General features: G+C 38.9%; 1 protein-coding gene across 1 annotated transcript in view; it reads left to right on the forward strand.

Moving 5' to 3' along the window:
• Window positions 1-14,307, forward strand: part of FAM133A (family with sequence similarity 133 member A) — a 51,596-nt gene extending 37,289 nt beyond the window's left edge. The window contains exon 3 of the mRNA XM_019809891.2: window positions 13,447-14,307. Within this exon, the coding sequence (XP_019665450.1) occupies window positions 13,547-14,293 (747 nt within the window). The 5' untranslated portion in view covers window positions 13,447-13,546 and the 3' untranslated portion in view covers window positions 14,294-14,307. The remainder of the gene's footprint in view (window positions 1-13,446) is intronic.
• Window positions 14,308-19,359: the final 5,052 nt, after the last annotated feature.

Consider the following 19,359-nt stretch of genomic DNA (forward strand, 5'->3'; position numbering starts at 1 on the left):
CAAGGAATAATTTCAGTCTTTTGGTATCAGTTGAGACCTGTTTTGTGACCCAGAACATGGTCTATTCTTGAGAATGTTCCATGAGCATTAGAATAGAATGAGTATTCTTTGGTTCTGGGGTGTAGCATTCTATATATGTCTATGAGGTCCAACTCATTGAGTATGGCATTCAACGCTCTTGTTTCTATGTTGGTTTTCTGCTCCGGTGCTCTGTCTATTGCTGATAGTGGAGTGTTGAAGTCCCCTACTATTAACATATTTTTATCTATATGTCTCTTTATTCTGGTTAAGAGGTGGCTTGTGAATCTTGCTGCTCCCCTGTTGAGGGCATATATATTTATAATTGTCATATCCACTTGTTGGATACATCCTTTAAGAATAATATAGTGTCCTGGGGCGCCTGGGTGGCACCGCGGTTGGGCGTCTGCTTTCGGCTCAGGGCGTGATCCCGGCATTGCGGGATCGAGCCCCACGTCAGGCTCCTGTGCTGTGAGCCTGCTTCTTTCTCTCCCACTCTCCCTGCTTGTGTTCCCTCTCTCGCTGGCTGTCTCTATCTCTGTCAAGTAAATAAATAAAATCTTTAAAAAAAAAGAATAATATAGTGTCCTTCTGTACCTCTAATTACAGTCATTAGTTTAAAATCCAACCTTTCTGTTATGAGAATTGCTACCCCAGCTTTCCTTTGAGGTCCATTGGCATGAAAAATGGTATTCCATCCTTTTACTTTCAGTCTGGATGTATCTTTAGGTTCAAAATGAGTCTCATGTAGACAGCAAATGGATGGATCATGTCTTTTTATCCAATCTGCAGCCCTGTGTCATTTTATGGGAGCATATAGGCCATTTACATTGAGAGTGATTATTGAGAGATATGATTTTAATGATGTCATGTTGCCAGTAAAGTCGTTGTTTCTATAGATTGTGACTTTCTGTTCTGTATCACTCTTGGGGCCTTTTTACTTTTATAGAACCCCCCTTAATATCTCCTGTAGGGCTGGTTTTTTGGTTACAAAATTGGTCAATGACTGGCAATTCTTGAAGGTCCTTATCTCTCCATCAAGTCTGAATGACAGCCTTGCTGAATGAAGGATCCTTGGCTGCATGTTTTTCCCTGAAAGAGCTTTAAAAATGCCCCCCAACCCTTTCTCTCATTCCAGGTCTGTGTAGACAGGTCTGACGTAATTCTGATACCTTTGCCTTGGTACGTGAGAAATTTCTTTGCCCCGGCTGCTTTCAGTACTGAATCCTTGGATCTAATATTTGTGAATTGCACTATGACGTGACGTGGCGTAGGTTTGTCATGATTGAGCTTGGGAGAGGTCCTCTCTGCCTCTTGGACACGAATGCTTGTTTCCTTTGGTAGATTAGGGAAGTTTTCAGCTACAATTTCTTCAAATATCTCTTCTAGACCTCTGTTTTTCTCCACCCCCTCAGGGATGCCGATGATTCTGACATTGGAAAGTTTCATTGAGTCAGTAATGTCCCTTAACCTACATTCTAGAGATTGGATTTTTTTAAGCCGAGTTTCTATTTTAGCTTTCTCTTCTACTAACCCATCCTCCAATTCGCCGATATGTTATTCTGCCTCACTGACCCTGACCATCAGAGCTTCTAGTTTTGACTGCATTTGATTCATAGAATTTTTAATTTCTGCCACATTCGTTTTCATTTCTGCCCTTAGAGATTCTATATTCTCATTAACATTTTCATTAATACTTTTGTCAAGTCTACACATCATCTTGACCATTGTTACTCTGAATTCCATTTCTGATAATTTGGTTATATCCATATCCATTAGCCATGCGCCCTTGTTTTAAAGGGATCTTAGGGATGTGGGCTTCTTGATTTTTCAGCCTGCCTTCTGGGGGAGGGGCCTGCTGCGCCGATACTCAGGCAACCTTGTTTGGGTAGAGTCTCCGTGTCCCTGCGCCCTTGTTTTAAAGGGATCTTAGGGATGTGGGCTTCTTGATTTTTCAGCCTGCCTTCTGGGGGAGGGGCCTGCTGCGCCGATACTCAGGCAACCTTGTTTGGGTAGAGTCTCCGTGTCCCCTGTAAGGGGAGATGGGGATGGGCACACTGTGAGCCGGTGTTTCCAGGCTTTTGTTCTCTTGTGGCATTCCCTTGTGGTTTGCTGTGCCTCTTCTGAGAGTCAGAGCAGCAGTGGTCGAATCTCAGTCTCTGTCTCAGAACAGAGGGCCTTTTTAACTCTGTTTCTGTTGGTGCTGCTCAACCCTGCAGCGTCCCGGGATGTGCGCCCCACACCCGGCATCCCAGCCCTCACTTCCAGGGCCGGCACATCTCTGTCCTTTGTGTTTCTACCACCGCCGGCCGCCCCTGCACGCTCCAGAACTCCCGGTCTCAGTCTGGTTCCAGTGAGCGCTCCGGAGCTCTGTTTCAGTCTGGTCACAAGTGTTCCCTGGCTCACGGTCTCAGTCTGCTCTCTCGAGGGTGCCGCTCTACGAGTCTGCCTGCTCCGCCATGCAGGTGGCTACCGCTTCCCGGTGATCGAACATGGTGGCTCCCTCCCCCTTCCATTTATCTTCCAATATCTGTGCGCAGTTTCACGGCTCCCCGCTTCGTACCTCAATATTCAGTGCTGGAGATGTTCATTTGTAGAGATCCAGATGTGTCATCCTGCGTCTCATGCTGATTCCCTGGATGTCTAGGATGTGGTACCTATCCAACTCGACTCAGGGGACCAGCTGAAAAAGGGGTCCCCTACTCCTCTGCCATCTTAACTCCTCCCTCTACTTTTTTTTTCTGATAGTGATCTAGCTCTTAACATTCTAGCTAATTTTCTGAAGTCTTATTTATAGGCTTCACTCTCTCTGGCAAACTCTTGCATCTTGTTAAATTGGATCCAATACTTAAGTACTTTTTTCATTTGAAATCTTCCCGAACTAACTCAATTTTCTCTCATGTCTTTAGCCTTCACTCAGTGACTGCCAGTCCTACATCTCTAACTCAGGTCACTGTCAAGAATGCCAACATCCATATATCTAATTTTCTACATGCAGCTTCATTCAGATGTCTCATAGAGACCTCAAACTTTATGAATCCAATACTGAATGTAGACCTTTCCTTAAAGTCTGTGCCATTTCCTATATTCCTCAGTCATTGACATGGCCTTTTATATGGTCTCACAAGCCAGAGTCTTGTCCTTTCTTACTCTCACCCTTTGTATGCAATCAGTCATTAATTTTAGTGTAATCACCTCCACATTTCTCATGTATTTTCCCCTCTCTTTATTCAAAATGCTGCTGATTTTATTTTAGACCCTTTCATTTCTTGTCTGCATGAATACTTAAGTGATCTCATTGCCTTCATTCTTAGTTGAAGCCAATCAGGCTTCCATGGTATAAAAAATTGTTTCATAAACACTCAAACATTGCCATATCATTCTTCTGTTTAAAACAGTCATTATCATTATCTCCTAAGTGAAATAAGTCAAGCAGAGAAAGACAATTATCATATGGTTTCACTCATTTATGGAACATAAGAAGTAGGAAGATCGGTAGGAGAAGAAAGGGAAGAAGAAAATGGGGGTAAACAGAAGGGAGAATGAAGCATGAGAGACTATGGACTCTGGGAAACTGAGGGCTTCAGAGGGGAGGGGGGTGGGGGAATGGGATAGGCTGGTGATGGGTATTAAGGAGGGCATGTATTTCATGGTGCACTGGGTGTTATACACAAGTAATGAATCATGGAACTTTACATCACAAACTAGGGATGTACTGTATGGTGACTAACATAGTATAATAAAAATTATTATAAAAAAATAAATAAGAGAGTCATTATCTCCCAGTTAACTTCACTTTAAGTCTCATAGAATGAATTCCAACATCATTAACATCACACCCAAAGTTTTTATGAACTGGTCTTTGCCTATCTTTCTAGATGATGTCAGGACTAGGCCTCAAGGAACTGAAGTTAGAATGGATTATGCTATTCTAAATGTCCAGTAGCAGAGAGAACCAGCAAGTTGAATATGAACTTAAGTTTTTAAGGGCTTTTGATGATAAGGTCAGGAAAAGAATAATATCTGATAGATATATAGAGTATCAGTCAGAATGAAAATGACAGAAAGACCTAAGAAGAGCTATACAGAACTGAAAGGGAATGAGAATAATATCATGAACACAACAAATCAAATGCAGGAAAGTATCAAAACCAAGACATCTCTGTACATTGAGCTTATGGTGAGTAGGTATGTTTGGTTGATTTAAATGATCAGAGTCAGGATAGAGACTGACAGGAAAATCTATGATATACCTGATCATCTTTTTCTTCTCTTTAAAGGACTTTGTTGCCTTCCTAACAACTATATATTTTAGAGGGGCTCTGTGATCAGGCTATTTCCTGTCTATGCAGCCTCACACCCAGACACTGCTTTCTTGACATTTAGGGTCCATCAACACTAAACACATGGTGCTCTTTTGTATTTCTGGAGTTTTTTTTCATATTTTGTTTTTTCTGCCTGGAATGTCCTTCATGTTTTCATTTCCAGGGTGAACTTTTATTCTTTAAAATCCTGTATAGACATCACCAATTCTAGGAAGCTTCTCTAAATGTCCCTTTCTCCTAGAGCCGTACATGCATCTATCCATTCATTTGTTTGTTTATTACTGAACCAATATTTATTGAGTACTTAATGTGAGCCACATGGCATATTAGGTACTAGAAACACCATGGTGAATAAGAAAGATTAAATATGGCCATTACTCTTCTTCACCTTATATTTAGTGGTGGATACACACATACACTCACACACACACACACACACACACACACACACACATCTAAGTAACCAGACAAATAAAATAATCACCAGTTTGCTAAGTGTTGTGCATAAAAGATGCAAGGATCTGTGATACAGAATAATGTGTATGAGGGGTAGATGCAAAGGCAGCATGCTTTAATATAAAGTTGATACATATGAAATTGCTGGCATTTGACTTTCTGTCCCATATAACTGGCAATATTATATAGTTCAACCTAATAGTTTCCTTTCAGAGGAATTGACATTTAAGCTGAGACCTGGGCACGTGGATGGCTCAGTCAGTTAAGTGTCTGACTTTTTTTTAAGCATTCTCCATATTTATTTATTTGTTTTTATGATGTTTAGTTAGCCAACATATAGTACATCATTGGCTTTTGATGTAGTATTAAACAATTCATTAATTGCATATAACACCCAGTGCTCATCACATTGAGTGCCATCCTTAATACCTATCACCCAGTTACACCATCCTCCCACACCCCTCCCTTCTGTAACCCTCAGTTTGTTGCCTGGAGTCCAGAGTATCTCATGGTTTGTCTCCCTTTCTGATTTCTTCCCATTCAGTTTTCCCTCCCTTCCATTGTGGTCCTCTGTGCTGTTCTTTATGTTCCACATATGAATGAAACAGCATGATAATTGTCTTTCTTTGCTTGATTTATTTCACTTAGCATAATACCATCCAGTTATATCCATATCAGTACAAATGGTAGGTGTTCATCCTTTCTGATGGCTGAGTAATATTCCATCGTATATATGAACCGCATCTTCTTTATCCATTCATCTGTTGAAGGACATCTTGGCTCCTTCCACAGTTTGGCTTTGTGGACGTTGCTGTTATGAACATTGGGGTGCATATGGCCCTTCTCTTTACTACATCTGTATCTTGGGTAAATACCCAGTAGTGCAATTGCTGGGTCATGCAGGCTGGTGAAGCCACTCTGGAAAGAGACTGGCTCTTGATTTCAGCTCAGGTCATGATCTCAGGGCCATAAGATCAAGCCCCACATTGGACTTTGCTCTGGGCATGGAGCCTGCTTAAGATTCTCTCTCTCGGAGAGAGGAAATAAGATGTCAAAGTAGTAGGGGTGCCCTTTTTCAGCTGGTCCCCTGAGCCGAGCTGGATAGGTACCAGACCATCCAGAAAACCCACAGAAGCAGCCTGAGACGCAGGAAGATACATCTGGATCTCTACAAATGAACATCTCCAACACTAAGTATTAAGGTACGAAGCATGGAGCCGTGAATCTGCACACAGATATTGGAAGAGAAATGGAAGGGGGAGGGAGCCTCTGTCTCGGGCGCCGGAAAGCGGTAGTCACGTGCACTGGGGAGCAGGCCAGAATCGGACAGGCAACCGTGAAAGAACAGACTGAGACTGTGAGCCTGGGAATGTGTGCACTTCCAAATTGAAAACCTGCGCTCCAGTGCTCTCGCTGGAACCGGACTGAACGGGGAGATCAGGAGCACGCACACGACCAGACTGAGAACCTATGCTCCGGAGTGTGCCCGGACCTCACTGAAACAGGGAGCTCAGGAGCTCGAGCGCAGGGGCGGCTGGCAACTGGCGATGTTAGAAACACAAAGGACAGAGACAGGCCGACCCTGGAAGTGAGGGCTGGGATGTGGCTGTGGGGCACACAACCCAGGACACTGCAGGGCTTTTAGCAGCACCAACACAAACAGAGTTAAAGAGGCCAGGAGAGCTCAGTGGAGAACGGACTGCTATCTCTCTGTTCTGAAACAGAGGCTAGGATTCGGCCACTGCTGCTCTGGCTCTCAGAATAGTCACAGAAAACTGCCAAGGAAAGCCTCCAGAGAACAAAAGCCCGGAAATATGGGTTCACATTGTGCTCAACTCCATACCCCCTCACAGGGGACAGGGAGACTCTACCCAAACAGGGATGGCTGAATATCAGTGTGGCAGGGCCCCCCCAGAAGGCAGGCTGAAAAATCAAGAAGCCCACATCCCTAAGTTCCCTATAAAACAATAGCACACTGCCTGGGTTCTGGTCAATAATTTGGGCTCTGGGCAACCCCACAACCTCTCCTCATCAGAATGACAAGAAGGAGAAATCCCCCCCCCAGCAAAGAAAAGATAATGAGTCTGTGGCCTCTGCCACAGAACTGATGGATATGGATATAACCAAATTATCAGAAATGGAGTTCAGACTAACAATGGTCAAGATGATGTGTAGGTTTGAAAAAACTATTAATGAAAATATTAACGAGAGTATAGAATCTCTAAGAGCAGAAATGAGAGCAAACTTGGCAGAAATTAAAAAAGCTGTGAAGCAAATGCAGTCAAAACTAGATGCTCTGACAGCCAGCGTAAATGAGGCAGAAGAACGAATTAGTGAATTGGAGGATGGGATGGTAGAAGAGAAAGCTAAAACAGAAACGTGGTTAAAAAAATCCAATCAAGAATGTAGGTTACGGGAGATTACTGACTCAATGAAACGCTCCAATGTCACAATCATCGGCATCCCCGAGGGGGTGGAGAAAAACACAGGTAGAGGACCATTCCCAAGCTCAATGATGACAAACCTACAGCACATCCCATCATAGTGCAATTCGCAAATATTAGATCCAAGGATACAGTATTGAAAGTGGCCAGGGCAAAGAAATTTCTCATGTACCAAGGCAAAGGTATCAGAATTACGTCAGACCTGTCTACACAGACCTGGAATGAGAGAAAGTGTTGGGGGGCATTTTTAAAGCTCTTTCAGGGAAAAACGTGCAGCCAAGGATCCTTTATCCAGCAAGGCTGTCATTCAGACTTAATGGAGAGATAAGGACCTTCCAGAATCACCAGTCATTGACCAATTTCATAACCACGAAATCAGCCCTACAGGAGATATTAAGGGCGGTTCTGTAAAAGTAAAAAGGCCCCAAGAGTGATACAGAACAAAAATTTACAATGTATAGAAACAAAGACTTTACAGGCAACATGGCATCATTAAAATCATATTTCTCAATAATCCCTCTCAATGTGAATGGCCTGAATGCTCCCATAAAATGCCACAGGATTGCAGATTGGATAAAAAGACATGACCCATCCATTTGCTGTCTACAAGAGACTCATACAAGAGACTCATTTTGAACCTAAAGATACATCCAGACTGAAAGTAAAGGGATGGAATACCATCCTTCATGCCAATGGACCTCAAAAGAAAGCTGGGGTAGCAATTCTCATATCAGACAGATTGGATTTTAAACTAGAGATACAGAAGGACACTATATTATTCTTAAAGGATGTATCCAACAAGTGGATATGACAATTATAAATATCTATGCCCCAAACAGGGGAGCAGCACGATACACAAGCCAACTCTTAACCAGAATAAAGAGACATATAGATAAAAATACATTAATAGTAGGGGACGTCAACACTCCACTCTCAGCAATAGACAGATCACCTAAGCAGAACATCAAAAAAGAAACAAGACCTTTGAATGCCGTACTAGACCAGATGAACCTCATAGATATATATAGAACAATACACCCTATAACAAAAGAATACTCATTCTATTCTAATGCATATGTAACATTCTCCAGAATAGAACATGTTCTGGGTCACAAAACAGGTGTCAACCAATACCAAAAGACTAAAATTGTTCCCTGCATATTCTCAGACCACAATGCTTTGAAATTGGAACTCAATCACAAGGAAAAATTTGGAAGAAACTCAAACACTTGGAAAGTAAGAGCCATCCTGCTCAAGAATGATTGGATAAATCAGGAAATCAAAAATCAATTTGAACAATTTATGGAGACCAACGAAAATGAAAACACAACAGTCCAAAGCCTATGGGACACTGCAAAGGCAGTCCTAAGGGGAAAATACATAGCCATCCAAGCCTCACTCAAAAGAATAGAAAAATCTAAAAGGCAGTTTTTATATTCTCACCTCAAGAAGCTGGAACAGGAACAGATGAATAGCCCTAATCTACGCACGAAGAAGCAACTGATCAAGATTAGAGCAGATATCAATGAATTAGAAACTAGGAGCACAGTAGAGCAGATCAACACAACCAGAAGCTGGTTCTTGAAAGAATAAATAAAAGAGACAACCCACTGGCAGGACTTATTCAAAAGAATAGAGAAAAGACACAAATTAACAAAATTATGAATGAAAAGGGAGAGGTCACCACCAACACCAATGAAATAGGAAGGATCATTAGAAACTTCTAACAACAGCTTTATGCCAATAAATTAAATATCCTGGAAGAAATGGATGACTTCCTGGAAACCTATAAACTACCAAGGCTGAAACAGGAAGAAATTGATTTTTTAAACAGACTGATTAATTATGAAGAGGTTGAAGCAGTGATCAAAAACCTCCCGAAAAACAGGAGTCCAGGGCCTGATGGATTCTCCCGGGAATTTTACCAAACATTCAAAGAAATAATACCTCTTCTCCTGAAGCTGTTTCAAAAATAGAAATGGAAGGAAAACTACCAAATTCATTCTATGAGGCCAGTATTACCTTGATCCCCAAACGAGGCAAAGACCCCAGGAAAAAGAATTACAGACCGATATCCCTGATTAATATGGATGCCAGGATTCTCAACAAGATCCCAGCTAATAGTATCCAATAGTACATTAAAAGGATTAACCAACAAGACCAAGTGGGATTCATCCCTGGGATGCAAGGTGGTTCAAATATCAGTGTGATACATCATATCAACAAGAAAAGAGTCAAGAACCATATGAGCCTCTCAGTAGATGCAGAAAAAGCATTTGACACAATACAGCATCCTTTCCTGAATAAAACACTTCAGAGTGTAGGGATAGAGGGTACATTCCTCAATTTCATAAAAATCACCTATGAAAAGCCTACAGCAAATATCATTCTCAATGGGGAAAAGCTGAAAGTCTTTCCCTTAAGGTCAGGAACACGAAAAGGATGCCCACTCTCACCATCATTATTCAACATAGTACTAGAAGTCCTTGCAACAGCAATCAGACAACAAAAAAGATAAAATGTATCCAAATCAGCAAAGAAGAAGTCAAACTGTCTCTCTTCACAGATGACGTGACACTCTATTTGGAAAACCCAAAAGAATCCATCCCAAACTACTCGAACTTATAGAGGAATTCAGTAATGTGGTGGGATACAAAATCAATGCTCAGAAATCAGTTGCATTTCTATACACAAACAGTGAGACTGAAGAAAGAGAAATTAGGAATCCATTCCATTTACAATAGCACCAAAATTCATACGTTATATCGGAATTAACTTCACCAGAGACTTAAAGGATCTATATTCTAGAAACTACAAATGACTCCTGAAAGACATTGAAGAAGACACAAAATGATGGAAAATTATTCCATGCTCATGGATCGGAAAAATTAACATAGTTAAAATGTCTATGCTACCCAGAGCAATGTGCACTTTCAATGTCATCCCGATCAAAATACCAATGACATTTTTCAAAGAACTGGCACAAACAGCCCTTAAATTTGTGTGGAACCAGAAAAGGCCCCGAATCACCAAGGAACTGTTGAAAAGGAAAAACAAAGCTGGGGGCATCACAATGCTGGATTTCAAGTTGTACTACAAAGCTGTGATCACAAAGACAGCATGGTACTGGCACAAAAACAGACACAGAGATCAATGGAACAGAATAGAGAATCCAGAAATGGACCCTCGGCTCTTTGGGGAACTAATCTTTGACAAAGCAGGAAAAAACATCTGGTGGAAAAAAGACAGTCTCTTCAATAAATGGTGCTGGGAAAATTGGACAGCTACATGCAAAAGAATGAAACGTGACCACTCTCTCACACCATACACAAAGATAAACTCCAAATGGATGAAAGACCTCGATGTGAGACAGGAATCCATCAAAATCCTAGAGGAGAGCATAGGCAGCAACCTCTACGACATCGGCCACAGCAACTTTTTCATGACACATCTCCAAAGGCAAGAGAAACAAAAGATAAAATGAACTTTTGAGACTTCCTCAAGATAAAAATCTTCCGCACAGCCAAGAAACCAGTCAAAAAAACTAAGAGGCAGCCCACGGAATGGGAAAAGATATTTGCGAATGACCACTACAGATAAAAGACTGGTATCCAAGATCTACAAAGAACTTCTCAAACTCAATACACAAGAAACAAATAAATCATAAAACAGGAAGAAGATATGAACAGACATTTTTCTAATGAAGACATACAAATGGCTAACAGACACAAGAAAAAGTGTTGAAAATCATTAGCCATCAGAGAAATTCAAATCAAAACCACACTAGATGCGACCTCACAGCAGTTAGAATGGCAAAAATTGACAATTCAGGAAACAACAATTGTTGGAGAGGATGTGGAGAAAGTGGATCCCTCTTACATTTTGGTGGGAATGCAAATTGGTATAGCCACTCTGGAAAACAGTGTGTAGGTCCCTTACAACGTTAAAAATAGAGCTACCGTATGATCCAGCAATTGCACTACTGGGTATTTACCCCAAAGATACAGACGTATTGAAGAGAAGGGCCTTATGCACCCCAATGATCATAGCAGCATTGTCCACAATAGCTAAATCGTGGAAGGAACCGAGATGCCCTTCAACAGATGACTGGATTAAGAAGCTGTGGTCCATATATACAATGGAATATTACTCAGCTATCAGAAGGAATGAATTTTCTTTTTTTTTTTTTTTAAAAGATTTTATTTATTTATTCAACAGAGTTAGAGACAGCCAGTGAGAGAGGGAACACAAGCAGGGGGAGTGGGAGAGGAATAAGCAGGCTCACAGCAGAAGAGCCTGATGTGGGGCTCGACCCCACAACGCCGGGATCACGCCCTGAGCCAAAGGCAGACGCCCAACCGCTCTGCCACCCAGGCGCCCCATAAGGAATGAATTTTCAACATTTGCTGCAACATGGACGGCACTGGAGCAGATAATGCTAAACGAAATAAGTCAAGCAGAGAAAGACAATTATCATATGGTTTCACTCATTTATGGAACATAAGTAGGAAGATCGGTAGGAGAAGAAGGGGAAGAAGAATGGGGGCGGTTAACAGAAGGTGGAATGAACCATGAGAGACTGTGGACTCTGGGAAACAAACTGAGGGCTTCAGAGGGGAGGCTGGGTGGGGGAATGGGATAGGCTGGTGATGGGTATTAAGGAGGGCATGTATTGCACAGTGCACTGGGTGTTATATGCAAGTAATGAATCATGGAACTTTACATCAAAAACTAGGGATGTACTTACTGTATGGTGACTAACATAATATAATAAAAAAAAAGATTCTCTCCCTCTGGCCCTCCCCCCTTTCTAAAAATAAGTTAATTATTAATTACATCAATAAATAAATACAAACAAACAAACAAACTGATACCTGAAGAATGGAGTAGCACGGGCCATGATGGCTAAGCTTGGAGCTTATCATGTTCCAGAACGAAGAGAAAAGAAAAGATAGAATTGAGAAACGGGATGACCAAAGTAAAAGAGAGAGGCACCTGGGTGGCTCAGTCGGTTAAGTGTCTGCCTTCGGCTCAGGTCATGATCCCAGGGTCCTGGGATTGAGTCACACATCAGGCTCTCTGCTCAGCGGGCTGTCTGCTTCTCCCTTTCCCTCTGCCTACTGCCCTGTCTAGTGCTCTGCCTGCTGCTCTACCTACTTATGCGCTCTCACTCTCTCTCTCTCTCTGTTAAATAAATAAAGTCTTTCAACAACGAAAAAAAAGTAAGAGAAGGAAGCAGGACAGATGGTATAGGACCTTTATAGGCTCCTGGATTTGACTCTCATTAAAATATAAAGCCACTGTAGTATTTTAAGACCTATTGGTTGTAGTGTGGAGCTGGAAGGGAAGAGAGTAAGGGTAGAAATAAGGGTATCAATTAAGAGGTTGATGTAAAGAGGCAATATAGTGTTATGTTAGGTGTTCAGGGTTTGAAATCAGGTTGTCTTTGTTTAAATCCTAGTTTGGACATTTATTAGCTATTACTTTAGGCAAGTTACTCAAATCCTGTAAAACTCAGTTTCTTCATCTGTGAAATAGGGATAATAATAGAATCATCCTCATAGAATTAGTCTAGAGATTGAATGACATAATCTGTTACAAAACACTAAGCAGTCCTGGCAGATAACACTGAACTGATACTAGAGATTAATAGTCCAAGTGAGAGTTGATAGTGCCTGTACTGAATTGGTGACAATATATTTGGAGAAAAGTGAATGGATATGAGACCTATTGTCAAGGCTTAAACAGCAGGTTATTGTAATGGATTAGATGTGAGACTTGAGGGAGAGGATTTTTCAGGTACAACTCCTAGGTTACTGTCAGAGTGGAGTGGGTTGTGCTGCACTTTCTTAAGTTGGAGGAGATCTGCCTCATACAGAATTTAGCTATAGAAATTTCTCTCTTTTTATACTATATAAGGCTGAATGAAAGAAAAAACAGTATCATATAATATAAAAGGAAGTATTTGTTTAAAGAATTTAGGTAAGTCTGAACCTTACATGAGGTATATAAAATACTTTGTTATATTCATACCACAATATCTTAAGTATGCAAAAGTCTTAAATGTGTCTATTCTTTGTTTCCAATGTCTAAGATTTGGAAAATTTCTACTGTACTGATAGATGGTGAGCAATTAAGTGTATGTGTTTATTTTGTCTTATATTAAAGGCATTTTGTAACCATTCCTTCTGCTTCTCTAACAGAATGGAACCTGCTTGATTTACCAGCAGGTGAAGAACCAAAGGAGGGTTTATCTTTATTCTTCTTAGCATTGAGAGTCTGTTCTTGGAACCTTCAGGCACCATGGGGAAGCGGGATAATCGAGTGGCCTACATGAATCCTATAGCAATGGCCAGATGGAGGGGCCCAACTCAATCTACAGGCCCAACAATACAAGATTATCTGAATCGACCAAGGCCTACCTGGGAAGAAGTGAAGAAACAATTAGAAAATAAAAAGAAAGGCTCCAAGGCATTAGCTGAATTTGAAGAAAAAATGAATGAGAATTGGAAAAAAGAATTAGAAAAAAGTAGGGAGAAATTATTGAGTGGAAATGAGAGCTCTTCTAAAAAAAAAGAAAAAAAGAAAAAGAAAAAGAAGAAATCTTGTCCAAGGTCTTCATCTTCTTCTTCATCAATTTCTGATTCTTCAAGCAGTTCAGATTCTGAGAATGAGGAAAAGAAACAAGGAAAAAAGAGAAAGAAAAAGAAGAACCATTCATACAAATCATCAGAAAGGTCTACATATGAATCTGAATCAGAAAGCAAGGAATCTGTGAAAAAGAAAAAGAAGTCAAAAGATGAAACAGAGAAAGAAAAGTATATTAGAAGTCTCAGCAAAAAAAGAAAGAAGACTTATCCTGAAGATAAACCCTCATCATCAGAGTCCTCATCAGAATCAGATTATGAAGAGGAAGTGCAAGCAAAAAAGAAGAGAAGACATGAAGAGCAAGAAAAAGCAACAGAAAAAGCAAAGAAAAAGAAGAAGAAACAGCGCAAGAAACATAGTAAGAAGAAAAAGAAGTCGGGTTCAAGTCACAAGTCAGGATAACAAGAAAAAAATTAAGATTTTCCTAGTTAAAAAAGCAAGGATTGGGGCGCCTGGGTGGCATAGCGGTTAAGTGTCTGCCTTCAGCTCAGGGCGTGATCCCGGCGTTCTGGGATCGAGCCCCGCATCGGGCTCCTCTGCTGTGAGCCTGCTTCTTCCTCTCCCACTCCCCCTGCTTGTGTTCCCTCTCTCACTGGCTGTCTCTATCTCTGTCAAATAAATAAATAAAATCTTTAAAACAAAAAAGCAAGGATTTAGGGAAATTTCAACTGCGAATGTTAGGGCATATTTACCAAAATTCATGAATTTCCCTGTGTTTGTAGAATTATTCCTGAACTGTGTGCCAGTCATATACCACTGTGCCAGAAAGGGCCATAATCGTTGCCTGCAGCATAAATATATAATTTTGTTTGTGTGTTTTCCCTTCCAGTGGTTAATTCTTCTGAGAGCTAAAACCCTGTTGTTCATACTAGTGGTTAAAACATTTGGAATTGAATTAAAAAGTTTTAAATAATAATTTTGACCCTCCCAAATTATCTAATTTAAAAGTATCTAATTTGGACACATCTTTAAAATATAATCAGAAATATCTAGACAACTGTAGTTGACATTTTTGAAGCATGGACTTAATGATGTCTCAGAATCCTTACTTTTGGAGATTATTTTACTTCTTAATAAACTTTAGTTTACATGGGAAAAGGGCTTGTGGGGGAAAAAGAGTTTGCTATCACTTTGGCTAGCTGAATAGTGTGCCTTTGATCTTTACACATCCTATTTTTGTCAGTGCGGCAGCCATTCTTTTCTTATTTAGTGAAATTTTGGGATGTTGTATACTGCTTCAAGTGAACAAGAAGACAGAAGGTATAAGTAAGCCCCTAGTTCTATGAAATTTACCTCCACTTCAACAGTACTGAATAATATTTAGCATTGGAGTGTTACATTATTTGAATTAACTTTGATACCCTTTGGAGGGGAATCATTTTAAATAAACCCTGGTATTTTTGATTAATAAAGATTCTGAAATATTTTGCATGTTTTATACTGTTAATTTTTGATTATCCAGGGATATTCTATACAACTAGTAATCCTTTTTATATGATTTATGGTTAGGATGCAAGTTTGTAATTTCTTAATCTTACTATATTTCATTACTAGGTTTAATTGCACACTTGACAAAATATTTAGCATGTAAAAAGAAGGTTTTTTTAAAAACAAATATTTAATGCCTTCATATTGAAGCTTGTTTACTGTAAGCAAGTTAAGTGCCAGACCTCTTGTACGCTCTGTGTCTTGTTACATAAAACTACTGCCAAAATCTTAGTTAGTATGCTGTTTAAAAGTTCAGTGTGTTAAGCATTAGTATTGAATTAAAATAGGAATTCAGTTAAGGACATAATGACATCATTGATCTTCCTGTGTCATATTTTACTAAGATTCGGTGCCTCATGTTTGTTTACCACTAATGCTGAAATGAGTTGAGAATTATTTTTATTTTATGTAATGATATGTTGGAGTAATATGAGTCATCAATTGATGTCTCAAAAAGAACCACCTGAAAAAGAAAACACCTGTTACAGAGGATGTGCTAATTGTAATTCATATTTACAAAGTATTTTGGCATGATGAGAGAATCAATAGCTATTTAATAGTGATTTCATATCAGCTCCCTTGAATCACAGGTAAAGTTATTATAAAGATAGAAAACAACAAGTAAATAAATATTGGCTCTCTAAATTTTTGCAGCTGAAATACCAGAATCTCTCAGAAAGGCTCTTGGAGCATTACAAATGTAATGTCATGTTAGATCACCTTAAAGCTTCATAACTTTAGTTGTTTGCTAAAAACAAAAAAAACAAAAAAAAAAACCAAAAACACAAAAACCAAGAAATTATATATGCTGATAAAAATATATTTAAGGGATATTTTATATCCACATAGTTTTCCAAAATTGTTTTTCATTAAAATATGAAAAAGCTTATATTATTTGTAGAATATGGCAAAAACATTAACAGCTTACCAAATATCTGTGTGCTCCCATTCACTTCCTAGCCCCTTGTAGTTAGGCAATGCCATTCGACTACTTCTAGCAGAGGGATAGCAGAAATTGTAAACAGAAATGATGTGTCATTTCAATACTGGAGCAGCAAAATGTCCTGCATGACCTTTCAGCTCTCTCAATGTACTCCAAATGGCGTACCTACAAGATGGATGCAGCCTGTATTTCTAAGTTACTGTTTATAAGGGACCTGTTCTGGAGAGCTGATGGACTTGCAGTGAACCTTTTGAGAGTAAGAAATAAACTGTTATATGTTAAGCCACTGAGGTTTTGGGTCTTTTTTATTACCACAGCATCACCTAACTTAATACCATAGCATTCTAGAATGTCTGTTTTGTTATTTACATAAAATAACTCATGTATCTTCTATCACATCTTCCTTCAGATTGTTTCAGAGGTGATCATTTATGGCATAGTAGAAGGAAATGTTATTTTGTTTGCATTGGTTTTTATGTAACGATAGAGGAAGAGGGTGGTCTAGCATAACATTTTATGCTTATCAGCAATGCTGACTGTCTGGAAAGTAAAACTATTTCATTATTTCTCTGATTATAATCAAAATAACATTCCAGTAAAGGGTTCAGGAAGGAACTTTTAAAAACACTCTTGGGGACTTGATAAGGAAGAGGAATGCTATTTTTTTCAGATATAAGTAGAGATAATATGGTAAAGTGATATGGAAATACGTAGAAGACAATAGATTAAATAGATTTGGGTGAACATTTAATATGTAGCCTCCAGATTGAAAACAAAATAATTTATCCCTCCTGTGAAAAGTGCTGAAGTTGTTATTAGTGACTTGCTTATATGATTCATAAGAAAGTTAAAAATAGAACCACCTTATGATCCAGCAATGGCTGTACTACATATTTAACCAAAGGATACAAAAATACTAATTCAAAGGGACATATGCACCCAAATGTTTATAGCAGCATTATCTGTAGTAGCTAAATTATGGAAATGCCCAAGTGTCCATCAGCTGATGAATGGATAAAGATGTGGGGTGTGTGTATGTGCCATATATTATATATGATTACTCCATAATATTCCATATTATATATAATGGAATATTATATAATTCCATAGTATATATAATGGAATATTACTCAGCCACAAAAAGAATGAGATCTTGCCATTTGCAATGACATGGATGGAGCTAGAGAGTATTATGCTAAGTGAAATAAGTTGGTCAGAGAAAGACACCCATATGACTTCACTCATATGTGGAATTTGAGAAACAAAGCAAATGAGCAAAGGGGGGGGGAAGAGGCAAACCAAGAAGTAGCCTCTTAATTACAGAGAACAAACTGATAGCTACTGGAAGGGAGGTGGGTGGGGGGAATGTTTAAATAGGCTATGGGGATTAAGGAGTATACTTGTGATGAGCACAGGGTGATGTATGGAAGTTTTTAATTACTATATTGTATACCTGAAACTAATATAACACTGTATGTTAACTAACTGGATTTGGATTTAAAATAAAAACTTCAAAAAAAAGGAATAGCTTTAGCCATGATATTCAACTAATTTTGACTATGGGAAGAGAAACAGTGGGAAAATCAACAAGAAAGTAGATAGGAGAGGGGGAAAAATCAATACAATCTAGTTTAGGAATGTAATTGTGAGCACAAAAAAAATCTGAAAGATCTCAGGCTGAAGACAAGGGATTAGATTGGAATTAAGAAGAGGGAATAAAATGTGGGTATCTTTTGTATCTTGTAATAATTTCTTTGTTTATTATAACTTTATCTGAGAAGAAAGTTGCACCTTTGAAAGTTGCACATTGTAGCTCTAGTCATTTTCTGTTTGATCATAATTATTTTACAAAAAAAATTGTGATGTAGGTTTGCAGCTACTTTATAAGTCATGAAAATTGTAGTCAGACATTCAAAAATACCTATGTATTTTAGAACTGGACTGACTTTCCTAATCTTTCTTGAGCTGCAAACAGAATGTGTACTTCAAACGGCTCAATCACTTTTACTTGATTCTTTCATAACACCTCAATCTATCTTGTATTATATAATTCAGATACTTATGGACTCTAGTTGTTTAAAGCACTGGCTTTTGACTAAGCACTACGTTGAAATTCTCACTCTTCCATTTCTTGATACATGACCCTTAGTTCACATCTTTGTGCCTCAATTTCCTTAGATACAAAGTCAGAAAAGTAATAGTGTATATCTCTAGGATTGTTATGAGAATAAGACATAATAACATTCAAAGCATTTAACACAATTCCTGGCATACAGTAAATGCTTAGTGAATATTATTTCTCCTTTTTCCTCCTCCTCCTACCATCACCGTCATCATCATCATCATCACCACCATCACTATAGTTATTACTATATCACCAACCCCCTACTGTGTTGTAATCTCCTTAAAGGTAGAGGCTGTTTCATCTTTTATTTCTTGAAATGATAGTGTGCAGTGTATTGCATATGACAGATGCCTCATGAATTTCATTGAATTAATTGGTCAGGTCCTTGGAGATTGGAGAATGTGAGTGAATGCAATGCAACACTATGTACAGTTGACCTTGAACAACCTGGGGTTAGTGGCACCAACCACTGTGCAGTCAAAAATTTGTGTATAACTTTTTACTTTTGACTCCCCCAAAACTTAACTAGTAATAACCTACTGTTGACCAGAAGCCTTACTCATAACATGAATAGTCAATTAACATATTTTTTATCTTATATGTATTTTATACTGTATTCTTACAATAAAGTAAAAGAAGATGTTATTAAGAAAAGCATAAGGAAGAGAAAATACATTTACAGTACTGCACTGTATTTACCAAGGAAAATCTGTGTATAAGCAGACATTTACAGTTCAAACCCATGCTGTGCAAGGGTCAACTGTTTCACTTTTAAAACAGTTTTTTTGGGATATAATTCACATACCATATAATTCAACTTCTTAAGGTATACAATTCAATGTTTTTAGTATACTCACTGATATATGCAACCATAACTACAATCAATGTTAAGACATTTTAATCACCGCAAAA

The sequence above is a fragment of the Ailuropoda melanoleuca genome, chromosome X (genome assembly GCF_002007445.2).
Source record: "Ailuropoda melanoleuca isolate Jingjing chromosome X, ASM200744v2, whole genome shotgun sequence".
Taxonomy (NCBI): Eukaryota; Metazoa; Chordata; class Mammalia; order Carnivora; family Ursidae; genus Ailuropoda; species Ailuropoda melanoleuca.